At 59.8% G+C, this 13,419-nt stretch overlaps 1 protein-coding gene across 3 annotated transcripts in view; it reads right to left on the bottom strand.

Moving 5' to 3' along the window:
* NUP210 (nucleoporin 210) overlaps positions 1-13,419 on the bottom strand; it is a 100,640-nt gene that overhangs the window by 9,573 nt on the left and 77,648 nt on the right. For all 3 annotated transcript variants that reach the window (XM_022562564.3, XM_022562565.3, XM_022562566.3), the window contains 8 exons: positions 12,321-12,401; positions 11,165-11,296; positions 9,828-9,986; positions 7,025-7,116; positions 5,266-5,440; positions 3,732-3,907; positions 1,569-1,789; positions 233-369 (listed from right to left, as the gene is read on the bottom strand). In XM_022562564.3, coding sequence (XP_022418272.2) covers positions 233-369; positions 1,569-1,789; positions 3,732-3,907; positions 5,266-5,440; positions 7,025-7,116; positions 9,828-9,986; positions 11,165-11,296; positions 12,321-12,401 — 1,173 coding nt within the window. The remainder of the gene's footprint in view (positions 1-232; positions 370-1,568; positions 1,790-3,731; positions 3,908-5,265; positions 5,441-7,024; positions 7,117-9,827; positions 9,987-11,164; positions 11,297-12,320; positions 12,402-13,419) is intronic.

Below are 13,419 nucleotides of genomic sequence, written 5' to 3'. Positions count from 1 at the left end.
ACGTGGGCGCGGGGATCACCCCCCAGGAGGCCGCCTCCGTCCTCCCACCACTGTGGACTAGGGAGCCGGCAGCCTGGGAGGGGGAACCTGCCCCCACCAGGCTCACGAATCCCCATCCGCCTGCCTCCTGAGGTGCTGCACCTTCCTTCTTCCTAACAAACGGGAATCAGTCAGTACGGAATCTGAGAGTTCCACCCCAAAAGGCTCGGCCACATGGGCCCCAAAGCCCCACCTCCTTGTAGGTCTTCAGGTGCCCGGCGAGCTCGTAGTAAACGGTCACAGATCCCGCTTCCCGGGCCACGGCCACGCCCGTCTTGGGGTCGACGTGGAGGATGCTGCGGGCTGATGAGCTCCAGGTCCCGGGGATGCCTGGGAGGGGAAGCTGCACGTGACCCCTCTTTCCCATGACTGACACTCCAGCCACTGCGTCTCACCTGGGTCACCTGGGCAGTGTCCTCGCCACCCCCAGCCCCACGCTCCACTGTCCCACCGCTCGGCTCCTGTCTGCGACCACAGTGCCTCCCTGCTGGGAATCTCTTGGTCATTTCCCACCCTGGGGTAACCCGGGCGCTGGCCCCCCAGGGCCGGCCCACTGCATGCCTCCCCACTGCACCGCCCCCACCCGCCCACCCTGTTCAGCAATCCCGTTTGAACAAACAAGGCGGTGGCAGACTCTGAGCTGTCACTAGACGGCGGTCCTCAGTGAAGAGCCAATCTCGTCACATGATAAACGCAAACAAAGGATTCAACAACCACATTCTATTTGTGGCAAATAATACGTGCTGTTGTTTAAAGGCAGCGTGTAACTTCCTTTTACAATGAGTTTAATTAGCTTTAAAACAAGGGAGCCAGTTAGGAAAAAATTAAGTAAATGATTGCACGTGTGGCTCATGGATGCACGGGTGGTGCGGACAGTCGCCCCACCGCTTTGCGGCTTCCTTGGCTGAGGTTCCCTCCTAGAGGCACCTGCCCATGCAGCAGCCCCGCCAAGAAGCTCAACACCGAACAGTCAGGGACTTCCCTGGTGGGCCAGCAGTTAAGACACCGCACTTCCAGCGCAGGGGGCGAGGGACCAGGGCAACGATGATCCCACGTGCCGTGTGGCGCGGCCGAAACCACAACCGAACAAAACACCTAACAGTCAGCTCCTCAGCTGCACCGGCCACGTTTCCAAGGTCCCGTGGCTCGTGGCTATGGGGGTAGACGGTTTCCATAAGGGTGGAAAACCCCTACAGCGGGGGCGGGGGGGGGCAAGCTTCTCTGTAGAGGGCCAGATTGTAAGTCTTTGGGGCTGTGTGGGCCCGAGGGTCTCTGATGCCACCACCCGGGCCGGCAGATGCGGCGTGAAAACGGCCACTGATGACACGGAGACGCAGGGGTGTGGCCGAGCACCAACAAAAGCCTGCTGTGGAAGGAGGCGGCAGGCTGGCTCTGGCCGGCACAGCAGTTTTCCGACGTCCGCTCTAGAACATCACCAAGCTCCACGTGCACACCTGTCACAGCGGGCCGAGAGCCCCGTCCCACCTCCCAACCACAGAGATGGTTCCCTCGGCCAGAATCTCTCGTACCTTCCAGGCTGACCAGAACCGTGGCCAGACAGAGGACGTCCCCCACCACCACTGCTCCGGACAGCTCGGGGGAGATGGCCTGCAGGACAGGCAGCGGGACGAAGTCAGAGAGGCCGCCGTGCGCCGCGTCCCACGCTCTGAGCAGTGTCAGGCCCACGCTGACCGCGCGGACCACGCAGGTGTTGTTGGTGGCGCCCTTCCCGATCTGCACAAACTCGTCCCTGGGCACAGGAGACGTGGCTCTCAGTCTCGGGAGAGGCCCCAGCTCTGAGGGAGGAGCCAGCGAAGGGCCCCCGCACCCGCCCACTGTGCCCTGATGTCACCCGGGTGAGGCACCCACAGGCCACACCGACCTGATTCACCCACCACCCGGGTGGGGCGGGGGGACCCACAGCCCAGACAGGATGGCCAGCGTCACCATCCCCCCAGAGGAAAGTGATGTACCCTGTGCTCTCGTCCCTTCCCAGTAGGGAACCAGGACACTCGGGGAGGCACAGGCTGCCTTCTGCCGTGTTACTGGGACCAGTGACATCGCCCCTGCTCGCTACCTCATCTGCCGAGTGGGGCTGACAATGTACCCACGTCACAGGCTTGACGTGAGCCGCAAACCCAGTCAGCAGCTGGAAAGGGCTTAGGCCAGCAGCCGGCACATGGGCACACGGGGGGCACTCAGTGACGGCAGCCCCCGCGGGGCCGGAGGGACGGCTGGGCTGGGCAGGGGGAGGGTCAAGGTCTCTGCTCCATTGCCTCCCTGCCCACACCCCCGAGCCCTGACCGCTCTCTCGGAGATGGACGCTCCCCGCCACACAAGGCCCGAGTGACTTCTGCAGGGGAGCTGGACATGGGGCGCCGTTCCCTCCAGGGCAGCCTTCGCCCCAGACCGGCAGATGCCCTGCTGTGTGCAGAGAGCGCCATGGCATGCCAGAGGCCCTGGCGACCACAGCCTCAGTTGGTGGCCCCGGGGACTAGGCCACGTTCTCCACGTGAAAGGTGTGGACACAGCAGCCTGGAAGGGTGACCCGCCCAAGCTCACGGGCCCCATAAAGGGCCGAGCCCGGCTTGAACAGGGCCCAACTCCAAACCCTGCTCTCCCGGGGCCCGGCCCTGGGTGTGTTCAGCCACAGGGGACACGTCTGCTCCAGGGCCCATGGGAAGCCCACGTTGCAATGGTCACCAACACCGGGACATGAGCTTCTGCGCCCAGAGAGGACTCTCTGGAGCGCTACTCCTTCCTCCTAGGTCTGGAGCTCCTCCCTCCTGCTCTTAGCTTGGTCTGCGTCCCCCAGGACAACGGTTCCTAACCTTTAGAATCACCTGAAGGCCTCGTTACAGCCCAGATTGTTGGGCCCTGAGAATGTGCATTTCTGAGTGTCCCAGGCGGTGGTAATGATGCTGGTCTGGGGACCACACTTTGAGAACCGCTGCTCCAGTAGACTCAGACATGGGGGCAGGTCTAGCCTGAGGCCACAGCTCTCTTTCCTGGAGACCACCCCCTCTCTCCTCACATTAGGCCTGAGGCTGCATTTGTATTTAAGAAGCACCAGCCAAAAACAACTGCCCTTGGAGCCCAATGGGACCTGGTATCCAAACCCCACTTCCTGGCTGTGTGGCCCTAGACAAGTGGCTTGACCTCTCTGGGCCTCTACAAATGGGTGACAGCGAGGAGTTGGCGGGACGGCACGCAGAAGGGCCTGAGCGTTGGAAGGTGTGTGTCTTCTCTGACCAGCTTTTGTAGCAGGTATAACTGGTGCTCTGCATCCACTGACCACAGGGCCAGCCCAGCGACCAGGGCTGTATGCATCTCCCCTGCAGCCCAGCCTTCACGGCTGCACAAAATCTTACTACAGACCTTCCAACCACAAACCCCAACATCTGGGTTTTGCCTCCTGCCCATTGGGGCACCTCTGCTGAATGACTGCGTGCCTTCCGGTAATACAGACTCTCGGCCACGCCTCCCCTTGCTCCTGATGCCTGGCCGAGCCCGGTGCTTCCCCCGTGGCCCTGCGAGCAAGGCGCACCCCCTGCTCTTGGGAACCGTGAGTAACAAACTCTCCTCTCAGGGGCGCTGGCCTCTCCGCGTGGCCATCAGTCACCTGCGTGAATCAGATCTGGGTCTGATCGAGACGTGACTTCATGTGGGGAACGAGGGGGGCCCACCCCTACCTGTTAGTTGCAAAGTTGAGGACAGAGTTGTGGGCGTGAAAGATGTCTCCCGAGTTGTCGTGGAAGTGGACGGTGAAAGTCACGGTCACTCCCAGGGGCAGGGCTGCCAGAGCCTCCTTGTTCTGGGTGTGCAGGGCGGGGCTCATGGAGATCCTCAGGTAGGAAACAGGGGACACCTGGGGACAGTGAGCAAATGCAGTGACAACTGCGCCAGGAACACCTGTCTGAAGAGCCCCCTCCCGAGAACGGACGCCTGCCCCTAGCCAGTCCCCATCTCAGGAGGCATGGGGGCTGGACCGACTTGGGGTCATGGAAAGAGCGGCTCAGCCCGCGATGGTGGCCCCCTCCTTGCATGACGGCCGGCCTCGCGCTCAGGAAACCCAACCCACAAGAGTCAAAAGCCATGGCTGTGACAAATTACATCATTATTCATGTTGCAAAAATATCCTCTGGGCTTTGACTGCTCAGCTCCTTTGGAGGACCTGGCTCCAGGCATTTAAACTAGAAACAATGCCCGCTCGGACTTCAGGGGCAGCATTGCCTGGGGGCCTCCGTACGCTACAAAGCTGCCAGGAACAGACGCCCCAGTTAAAGGGGAGACGGGAAAAGGAGGGGATGATGGGTTTCGGGAACCCTAGACAGCAAGCTCTTTAGACAGCAGACTTGGTTCTCTGACTCCAGGTAAAATCCATCCTGGTCGAAAAGCCAGCCCCCAAAAAGCCCAGTTTCTTTGACGAAGATCAGTGGTGCAGTGACCGGCACACAGCTGGTGCTCAGTACTATCTGTTGACACAGGATGGGTGGTCAGTCACTTTCACTTACTCGAAAACTAGGGTGGACGGTTCCCTGCTAGACACCCATCTTGAAACAAAAAGATGTTAGGAAGGAAATAGGCCCACGACCCAAGCAAAATCTAAATATTACAGTGGTCGTGTATTTTCTCTGTCATTGAGGATCAGTTGTGCAAAGAAAACTCTGCTCAGGATAAACCCCAGGACCCGACCCAGGGACGCCCAAGGAGAAAGTCCTGTCTCTGAGGAGCACAGAATGGCAAGGGGACACGGGAGTGCTGGCTGGGACTGGAGGACACCAACCCGGGCCAGGCCGACGTGGGCTAGAACCCAGAGCCTGACTCTCAATTACCGTGTGACACTCTGAGTCTTGGTCTCCTTGCCTGTAAGACGGGTCACCTCATCCTACGAGGTGCCGTCTGTAATGTAATGGTTTCTGGGTCAAGAGCCAGCACACACATTCAATGCTGACTGGTCAGGACACTGGAGTGCCAGTCCCAGAAAACCATGGACCTCTCTGGGCCTCAGTTTCCCCATCTATGAGACGAGGTCATTGCCATCAATCATCTCCAAGGATCTTCGGCTCCGACATCCAGAAGATGCAGCTTCTCACCTAGGACCTTTAATAAACTCTTGCAGACAATCTCTTGGCTGGAAAGTGAGTATATTCACTTACACAACTGCGAGGGGAAAGCAGTACTGCTGATTTTATTACTCCAAAAAGGAGGCCGACGTGAGCCTACCTTGACAGCCACGATGATGGTCTGGTTGGCCCCAAAAGCCTCTTGGGCGGTCACTTCGACCGTGGATGTCCCGATCATGGACCCCGACACCAGGAAGCCTTTCTCATCAACGTGCACGATGGGAACCTTCTCAGGCCCATCCAGGACATGATAGCTCAGAGAGGCGGCGCCATCCCTTCGGAAAACAAACCAGACCCGTGTTCACAGACAGCAGGAGTGTCACAGCAAGGGGCCCGGGGTTTGGGAGTCCCGCTGCTCCAGGGAGAAGAGGCCCAATCTCAGCCCCGCCGTGCACCAGGACGCTGTGCGCCGCCCGCTGCAGCTCATCAATTGCCAACAGGAAACCTAATTTGTAAAACCAAAGGGTTCCAAGGAGAGCGGCACCTGCCACGAGCCGGTCAGTGGGAGGGAAGGATGCGGGAGCTGAGGGTCCCCTCAGCAGCACAGGCACTTGCTGTCAAAGACCCTTCCACGGTAGACTGGCTTCAGTCTGCTGAAATAAGGCAGCCTGGTGCAGCGGGAGGAGGATGGGGCTCTGAGCCGGATGGAGCCCAAAGGCAGGCCCGACAGCCCGCTGACAACGGTGCATCTTTAGACACATGTGTCCCCTCTCTCGGCCTCGGCTTCCTCAACTGTGAAATGGGAGTTATGGCCTTGCCCTGTCCTATTTCCAAGGGCCAGTAACTGGATAAAAACGGGCCACTTGCTAAGAATGTGGTTTGGAAAACTACTGATAATATGCACTGGGGAGAAGACAAATTATGCAGTATTTTATGCTCTTTTACATATTCATTGATGTTATAAGGAAAGAAAGGAAGGAAAAGCCTCCCAGGCCTGGCCCCGCTCACCCTCTCTCTGTGCCGCAGCCCCACAAACGCTCTGCAGATGACTTTAAGCAAATGTCATTGCTTCTGCCTCAAGTTTCTCCTCCCTCATCAACCCCAGCCTCTTAACCTCCTATGCATCCTTTAAGTCCCAGCTCCAGCATCTCCACTGGGGGCGTGCCTCCCCGGATCCTCGCGTGGAAGGCCTTCCTTTGGGCTGTGGCTTCAACACTACCTCGTTTCATTACAGCCCTTCTCTCTCTACACTGCCCTCTTCCCCACCGGAATCCTCAAGGGCACGGCTGTCACCCACCTCTGACCTAGAGCCCTGCACGGAGCCGGGAGCTGACACTTTTGGCTGTGCGTCCCCCACGTGTGTGTGTCTCTCCAGTGGTCCTTACAATGCCGAACTTTGCACCCGCAGTTCACACACAAGGCACCACTACCCAAAGCATCGTCTTAGAATGCCGGGCAGGAGGCAGGTTTGCAGGCAGGCTTCAAAACCCCGCTTCTCTGCGTTCATGCACGTCCCCACCACCCAGCAGGGGCCGAGATCCACATTTTCACGAACCCCCAGGTGACGCCCCAGCTCCTAGACTACACGGAACAGCAAGTCTTGAAGACACAGGGGCATTCGAGAAATTGAACACCTCCAGGCTGGCACTTTTCCCCCTCTGAAGCAGTGGATGTCCGCAGAAAGCATGAGAGGTTCTGGGCCACAGGGAGAAGAGGGACCCACGGGGAGACGCCGCAGATGAGCAGGGGACGTCCACAGTGACGGGAGGAGGGCAGAGGCCGCACCCGCTTCCAGCGCGACGCCAGGAGGGAGGTGCGGCTCGCCCGAGGCACCCACGGCTCCTGACGACTTAGACAGATGAGCCGTCGGATGTGAGCACAGCTTCGCAACCTGGATGAAGCTGCGTTGAGTCACGTACCTGTTTGTCTGGAGCTTGACAAATGAGTTGGGCGACATTAACACGTGTTCTGCTTCTATTTCAGGGTTCAGCAGCCTCAGCTTTTCAAACACCTGGAAGAGAGGGGGAGTTTTGTTTCCTGTGATCCCTGGAACCACGTCCAGGGTCACCCCAGGGTCTCCCAGGGGTGAGAGGGGCCGGTGCCAGCACCCGTCATGCAGCTGGTGATGTGGTGGCGAGGGCTGAGCTTTAAGAGGCCGAAGGCACGATGAGGAGGGACAGCAGTGCGCTGGTGAAGCCCCTGGGGCTGCTTCACAGAAGCACGGGCCTCCCCTGAGCCCTCGGGACATATGTGTGTGGAAAGCGGCAGAGTGACGGGGCCCAGGGTCCTGCTCGGTGATGCTGCCAGGACGGAGCCTGGAGAAAGCTCTCAATTCGCCTCTCAGAGAGACATGCTGCTCCTTACATGCCCCTCCCAGATCCACCCCTTCGGCCCTGCCTCTCACCCTCTAGCCTGCCAGGCTCCGGCAGGATCCGCACAGAACTGGTACGGGGTGCCTGGTGACCTCAGGCCAGCAGCCGATAAACCCGATGATGTCGGATGGACTCTAATCCTGCCACGGAGGCAGCCCTTCCCTGGGGCTCCAGACCCCTCTCTGCACACAGCCTGACGCGCCCAGCACCCTTCAGGTACCTATCTCCAGGGACCCTCAGGGTTGCTGGCGTGCTTGGCATCTGAGCCTAGATGCCAAGCACAGCTTTGGCTCCCCGCTGGCTTCTGCTCCGATCAGACCAGCTGGACGCTCCTAAGGGCCTGTGTCTAAAATCATCTGATCTGATGGATGATTTTCCAAGAGGAAACTGGCCTGACTCCCCTCCCTCCACGCACCGCCATGTTCTGACCGTACACTCAACCTCGATTTCCTCATCTGTAAAAAGGGTCTAGAAGTAATCATCCTTGCCACGCTTGTCTCACAGAGCTGGGGGATTCGTGCGACACGACGGAGTGGCAGTGCTTCCTCACAGGGCACGGAGCACGGCCTTGGGAGCCAGACCGGGTTCTCGAGTCGCGTGAGCACTTCTGCCAGGCAGGCGGCACGCAGAGTGAAGCTGCCTCACTGATTACATATCTCGCGGGAAATACACGCACAGGCAGGTCCCCTCCCACTTTCCTTAGGCATGGACCTCTGTGGTCCCTCTTGAGATGGACATGAAGGTACAAGGGGGACCTTCCTCTCCTGTTATGTGACCGGCAGAAAAGCACCACTGCCAGCACCATGGTGAACGGCCTCGGTGCCAGGGAGACGACAGGGTTGGGGGGCCTGTGGTACTGGGGGGCACCTCTCTATCAATGGGAGGTTGGCCCTTATCTCTTGCTGGTTTTGCCGTGTGGCATCATGCCATGCATTCATACTGGGCTTTTAGACAAAATCTTCCTATTTTTAAATGTTGGCAACAAATAAAAATTGTTTCAAAGCCCTGAGTGAGCCAAATAAAACACCTCTGTGGGCTGGATCCAGCGCCTCTAAGTTTCCGATGTGCTCAAAACCCATCTGCTGTCAGCCAGGGACACCGCGGTGCAGAGGTTAGACGACCTGACTGAGGTCACAGAACTTGGCAGCTGCAAAGCCCTGTCTTTAATTTCAGGATAGGTGTCAGAGCTTGCTTCCTTTGTTTTCAGCTAGGAAGAGCATGTATTTCTGTGTTTCTATGTGTGTATTTGTCTGTGTGTGTGTGTGTGTTTGTATGTGTGTGTGTGGTTTGTGTGTGTGTCTGTGTGCGTGTCTGTATGTGTGTATGTTTGTGTGTATGTGTGTGCCTGTGTGCCTGTGCAGGCAGGGGTGAGGGGGGTTGGCAGACAGGCGTTTCTCTTTGAAATTTGTTTCTTTGCCCCTAGTGAGGTATGTGCCTGGTTTAGAAATGGTTTGCTCCTTCCTGAAGAGGGGCCTTGAACCCATTTCTTTTCTCATGATACTTAGGGGCTGCTATCAGTTTTTCTTTGCAATTTAGGGGAACCCAGACATTACTGAGCCCCAGATTAGCAGAATGGGGTCCCTGAAGCTAAAAATGCTCTTCGTTGTTTTTACAGAGGGGCCCAGAGGGGGCAGGGGTGGTAGAGAGAGACGTGGGTCGAGCCCTGGGATGGACAGGGGTGGCTGGGCTCGGGTCCTGCCTGGTCCGAGTCCTGCTGGGTGCCCCCTCGAGGGGCTCTGAGCAGGCCACCTCCCGTCCTAAGGCTCGGTTTCCATCAGTGAACGATGGGTCGCACCCTCTGTCTTCCAGGGCACATCCCTCGAGGCCTTTCAGGACCCTCTCCCGCCCACTCCCTGGGACCCGCAGGGGCACTTCACCCCCAGGGCTGCGGGCCCATCTAGGGCAGCTGCACCAGCAGCCCCTGCCCTGCAGGCTTTGTGGGAGCCGGCCTGGGAAGTGGGGAGAGTGTGTCTGCTTCTGCTAAGTGCATCACATGTTTGTGAAATATACAGACAACTAAATGAATGCCCGGCTCAGACAATTTTCCAGCCTTTTCGCCCAAGAAGGCACCCCAGACTCTGAGCTCAGAATTATCTGCTATTCTGGGAACACATTAAGCTACTTCAGACCTTCAGCCCTGTTGTGCACATGCCAGGCCCCCCAATCCTGAAACGTACCCCCTCCGTGAAGCCCTGGGTCACCTCATCTCTGGGCTCCCACAGCACCTCATACCCCCAGCCCCAACCCCCAGCCCCCTGACATGTGCCCACAAGGCCCCTGGGAGGAGCAGGGCTGCTGGGTTGGCCTTTGCTCTCCCGCTAACAGTGGCTTCTGCCCACCCGTCCTTTACCTGGATTTGGATCTCGTCAGAGAGTTCTTTGGCGAGGCCCAGCAGCTGCCCGGCTGTGGGGTCCTGGGCCTTGACCACCACCCTCAGCCCGGTGCGGCCCTTCACCCGGCCGTGCACGTTCATGGCGAAGTTGTACTGCGACGGCAGCCGGAGCGATGCCTGCGACAGATGTCAAAAGTGTCCCCAAAGGGCAGAGCCGGACAGGAGCCCCAGACCCCCTGCACTGCCTGAACGCTCTCATCCTGCTGCCTTCCCGCCCCGTCAGGGCCTGCTACCTGGGGGCTGCAGCCCGTGGCCACCTCAGCACGAGCGCAGGGCGCCCCATGCTGCAATTCATGTTCACAGTAGCCTGTGAAAGGCTAGGCCAACCAGCGTCCTCACACAGGACTTCTCCGAGCCTCGACGGGCGGGGGGTCAGGCGAATCACCAAGAAGTTAGACTTGGGGTGTTCCCCCCCAGAGCCCCCGTCGTGGGCTATCTGTGAAAAAGTCACACGTCCGGGTACCACGGGGACAGTCTGGGGACGGGACTCTGGTCCCATAGGGTCGGGGGGAGGCCCTCGTCCTGCACTAGATGAGCTTCAGGCAGCCTCCAGGAGACCCCCATCCCATGCCCGGCCCCCGCCCCCCCGTCCATGGATAGGACAAGAAGAAACCCCCAGCACCAACCCCACTCGGGTCCTGCGTGACCAAGGCCCACACGGGGTGGCAGCCGGTAGTCACCAGGGCCGGCACCCAGCCCATAGCCCACTGGCTGGGCGACCCCGGGCGCGTCCCCCCTCCTCACGCATGGGCTCCAGCTCATACAAACGGGGGCAGCACGTTCTCTCCAGCTGAGACTTAGGGAGGGGCCGGGGACCCCCTAGGGAGGCCTAAGGGGACAGGGGTGGGGTCCTGGGATAAACCTGGAGAAAACCCCAGGGCTGCCAGGCGCCATCTCGGAAAGGGGGTCAGAAGCTACAGACTGGGGACCCCGACCAGGACCCCAAGACGTTCTGGAACTTCTGTGACGTCCCCACCAGGCTGTCGTTTTTGCTGCCTTCCGCTAGCAGGTCACTAAGCCCCTGTGCAGCACAGCTGGTCGGCAAGAATGTGCTTAAAATGAAAAGGCTGCGGACTGTCCTGGGAACCGCGATGGGGGAGCTGGGCGGCCGGGTTCCTGGACACGAGCAAGACTGAGAGGCCGGGAGGGATACCGGGGAGGGACAGTGTGGCCGCAGCCTTGGGAGAAGGAGTCAGGGAGCCGCGAGAGGGCGTGAAGCGCAAGACACGTGGTGAGAACCCTCCCACCCCAACACTGTCTGGGATGGAGTCGGGGGACTCTGGGAGGGCGGGTACCTCGTGGTGCCGCCCCCGGACGTCCAAGATGTCTCGCTTGGTGACAGACCAGTGGAAGGTCAGGCCCGGCACGGCATTGCCGAAGGAGAAAGGGTTCTGGTTGTTGGTGATCCCGGTGACGTAGACAGGCATCTGCAGGGAGAAGCCAGGCCCGTGACCGCCGGGGTCCAGCGGCCAGAGCCCCACCCCCCGGACGCTCCGGGGCACTGCCTGAGCTGCCGCCCGCTGCTGGGTGCTTCCCCGTCTCCGCGGGGCAACGGGAGCCACACCCAATTCCTCCCTAAGTAGCGGCAGGCGCAGCATAGGTCCCAGGAGGCCTGACGAAACAGCAAAGGACCGAGCGGAACACAGCACCAGCCCCGCACCTCCCGTCCTTCTTGGGCCGCGGGCTGTCGCAGCTCGGCTGGGAGACCCCATTCCTAAACAACTGCCTCTAGCTCTGGGACACCTGCAGAGCCCCCAGCCCCCACCACACAGCTTACCCTGCTCCCCTCTTTCTCAGTCTAGCGGGGGTCCCTGCTCACGAGGGGTGGACTCGGTCTCCGACAATCTGAACTGACCGAGCGCCGACCAGAGGGAGCATGTGGAGGTGACGCAGCGAAAGGCAGGGACGGACCTGAGCCAGGCTGTGGGTCGGCGCCCCGTCCCGCCGCTTGCCAGCTGTGCAGACGCCCTAAGCCTGCCACGTGCACGCCTCCTCTTCTGTGACACGGACGTGACCCCGGAGCTACCTCTCGGGGCTGTTATGTGCACCATGTGGACTAATACACAGAAAGCACCGAGAAAGCTACACACCGTCCACACACCGGCTCCTGCGAGGTGCCAGGTGCTATTCTAGGTGCGGGAGGGCGACAGACTGGTGGAGACACAGGCATCGCCTGCTGACGGCACCCACACGGGGCGACAGGCGTAAGCGCCGTGCGTAAGAGGAGATGGCGCCGTTGGGGAGAATGGCAGGGAGCCTTTGGGTTGCAGCAGGAAAGGCAGGGGAGTGAAGCTGGACCCCCAGGTAAACAGGGTTCAGCAGGTGAAGGGCATGGAGAACTGTCCCAGCAGAGGGAACAGCTCATCCTGAAGCAGAACTCAGGGCCTGACCCCTGCCAAGAGGCTGCTCCGAGAGCTCAGACAGGAGGGCCTGCAGAGGTTCCCGCCTCACCTGGGTCTCCGTCCTCATCCGAGTGATGGGGGCACGGATCCTCACGGCCTGGAGCAGCAACACCTCCACCTCCACGAGGTCCTAGGAAAAGGGCTTTGGGGCTCAGGCTGACTGTGGGTAGGCGCTATGTGCTAGTGACGGGAGTTTCGGGAAGGGACACCACCCCTCCCCCAGGAAGGAGGCTCCTGCCAAGGCCAGCTCAGAGTCACGTGGTCAGAAGGCACCCATAATGTTCCTCTTGCCTAGGAGGCCTGGCTTTGCGGGTGGCTCGCCCCACGTGGAGCTGGCTGCTGCCTCTTCCCTGCCCCTGGGGGTGCCAGACTGGTCCTCTGAGCCTACAGACCTGTCCGATCCAGATGCTCCAGGTCAGCACTGCAGAGACTTGGGGATGCTGACCAGGGACTGTTCCTCTCTAGGCCAGGCAGCCCTCACAGGACAGGTCTCCAGACCTCCCAACCCCAAATCCAGCCTGTCTGTCCCTGAGCAGAGTACTGGGACAAATGCAGGAGCCAGGTACAGTATGATTAGAATAGACTATATCCTCCTTCATTCTGAATTCTATACTCCTGTTAATTTGGCCAAAGACTAACTTTACTGGCTTCTTTGTAGCGCTGCTGACACATGCTGAACCCAGGCTACTAAAACCCTTAAGCCCCTTTTTCATACACTCATGTGAGCCCATCTCCTGTGCCTTGTGATATGGGCTAACTCCTGGCACACAGTAGGTGCCCAGCTAGCATCCCTTCCCTTCCTTCCCTTCCTCCTTCTCACCGCTGTCTTCCCTTGCTAGTCCTGGACTATTCCTCGGCTTTGGGAGCTGATTCTTACGGTGACCCGAATCGCACAGATGGAACCGTGAGCTTCTGACCAGAGTCGCATACCCTTCTGGGACACGCGGACCTCAGGGCCTCAGGCTGAGCCCCCACCTGCCTGGGCTCAAGGAGACGCCTTTCAGATGGAGCTGGCGGTGCAGCCTTTCCATCTACCAAGGGGCACCGGGGCCTTCCCCCGGCCCCTCCCCCAGCCTGCCAGATGGGAGACGCAGAGAGGTGGCCCAGTGAGCTCAGCCTAGAGAGGAGGGTGGCCAGGAGGGACTGCA

This window comes from Delphinapterus leucas, chromosome 10 (genome assembly GCF_059928025.1).
Source record: "Delphinapterus leucas isolate spDelLeu-1000000601 "Yukka" chromosome 10, BTC_Dleu_Yukka2, whole genome shotgun sequence".
Taxonomy (NCBI): domain Eukaryota; kingdom Metazoa; phylum Chordata; class Mammalia; order Artiodactyla; family Monodontidae; genus Delphinapterus; species Delphinapterus leucas.
The sequence above is the reverse complement of the archived record's forward strand: the minus strand, read 5'-3'. Positions and strand labels throughout refer to the sequence as shown.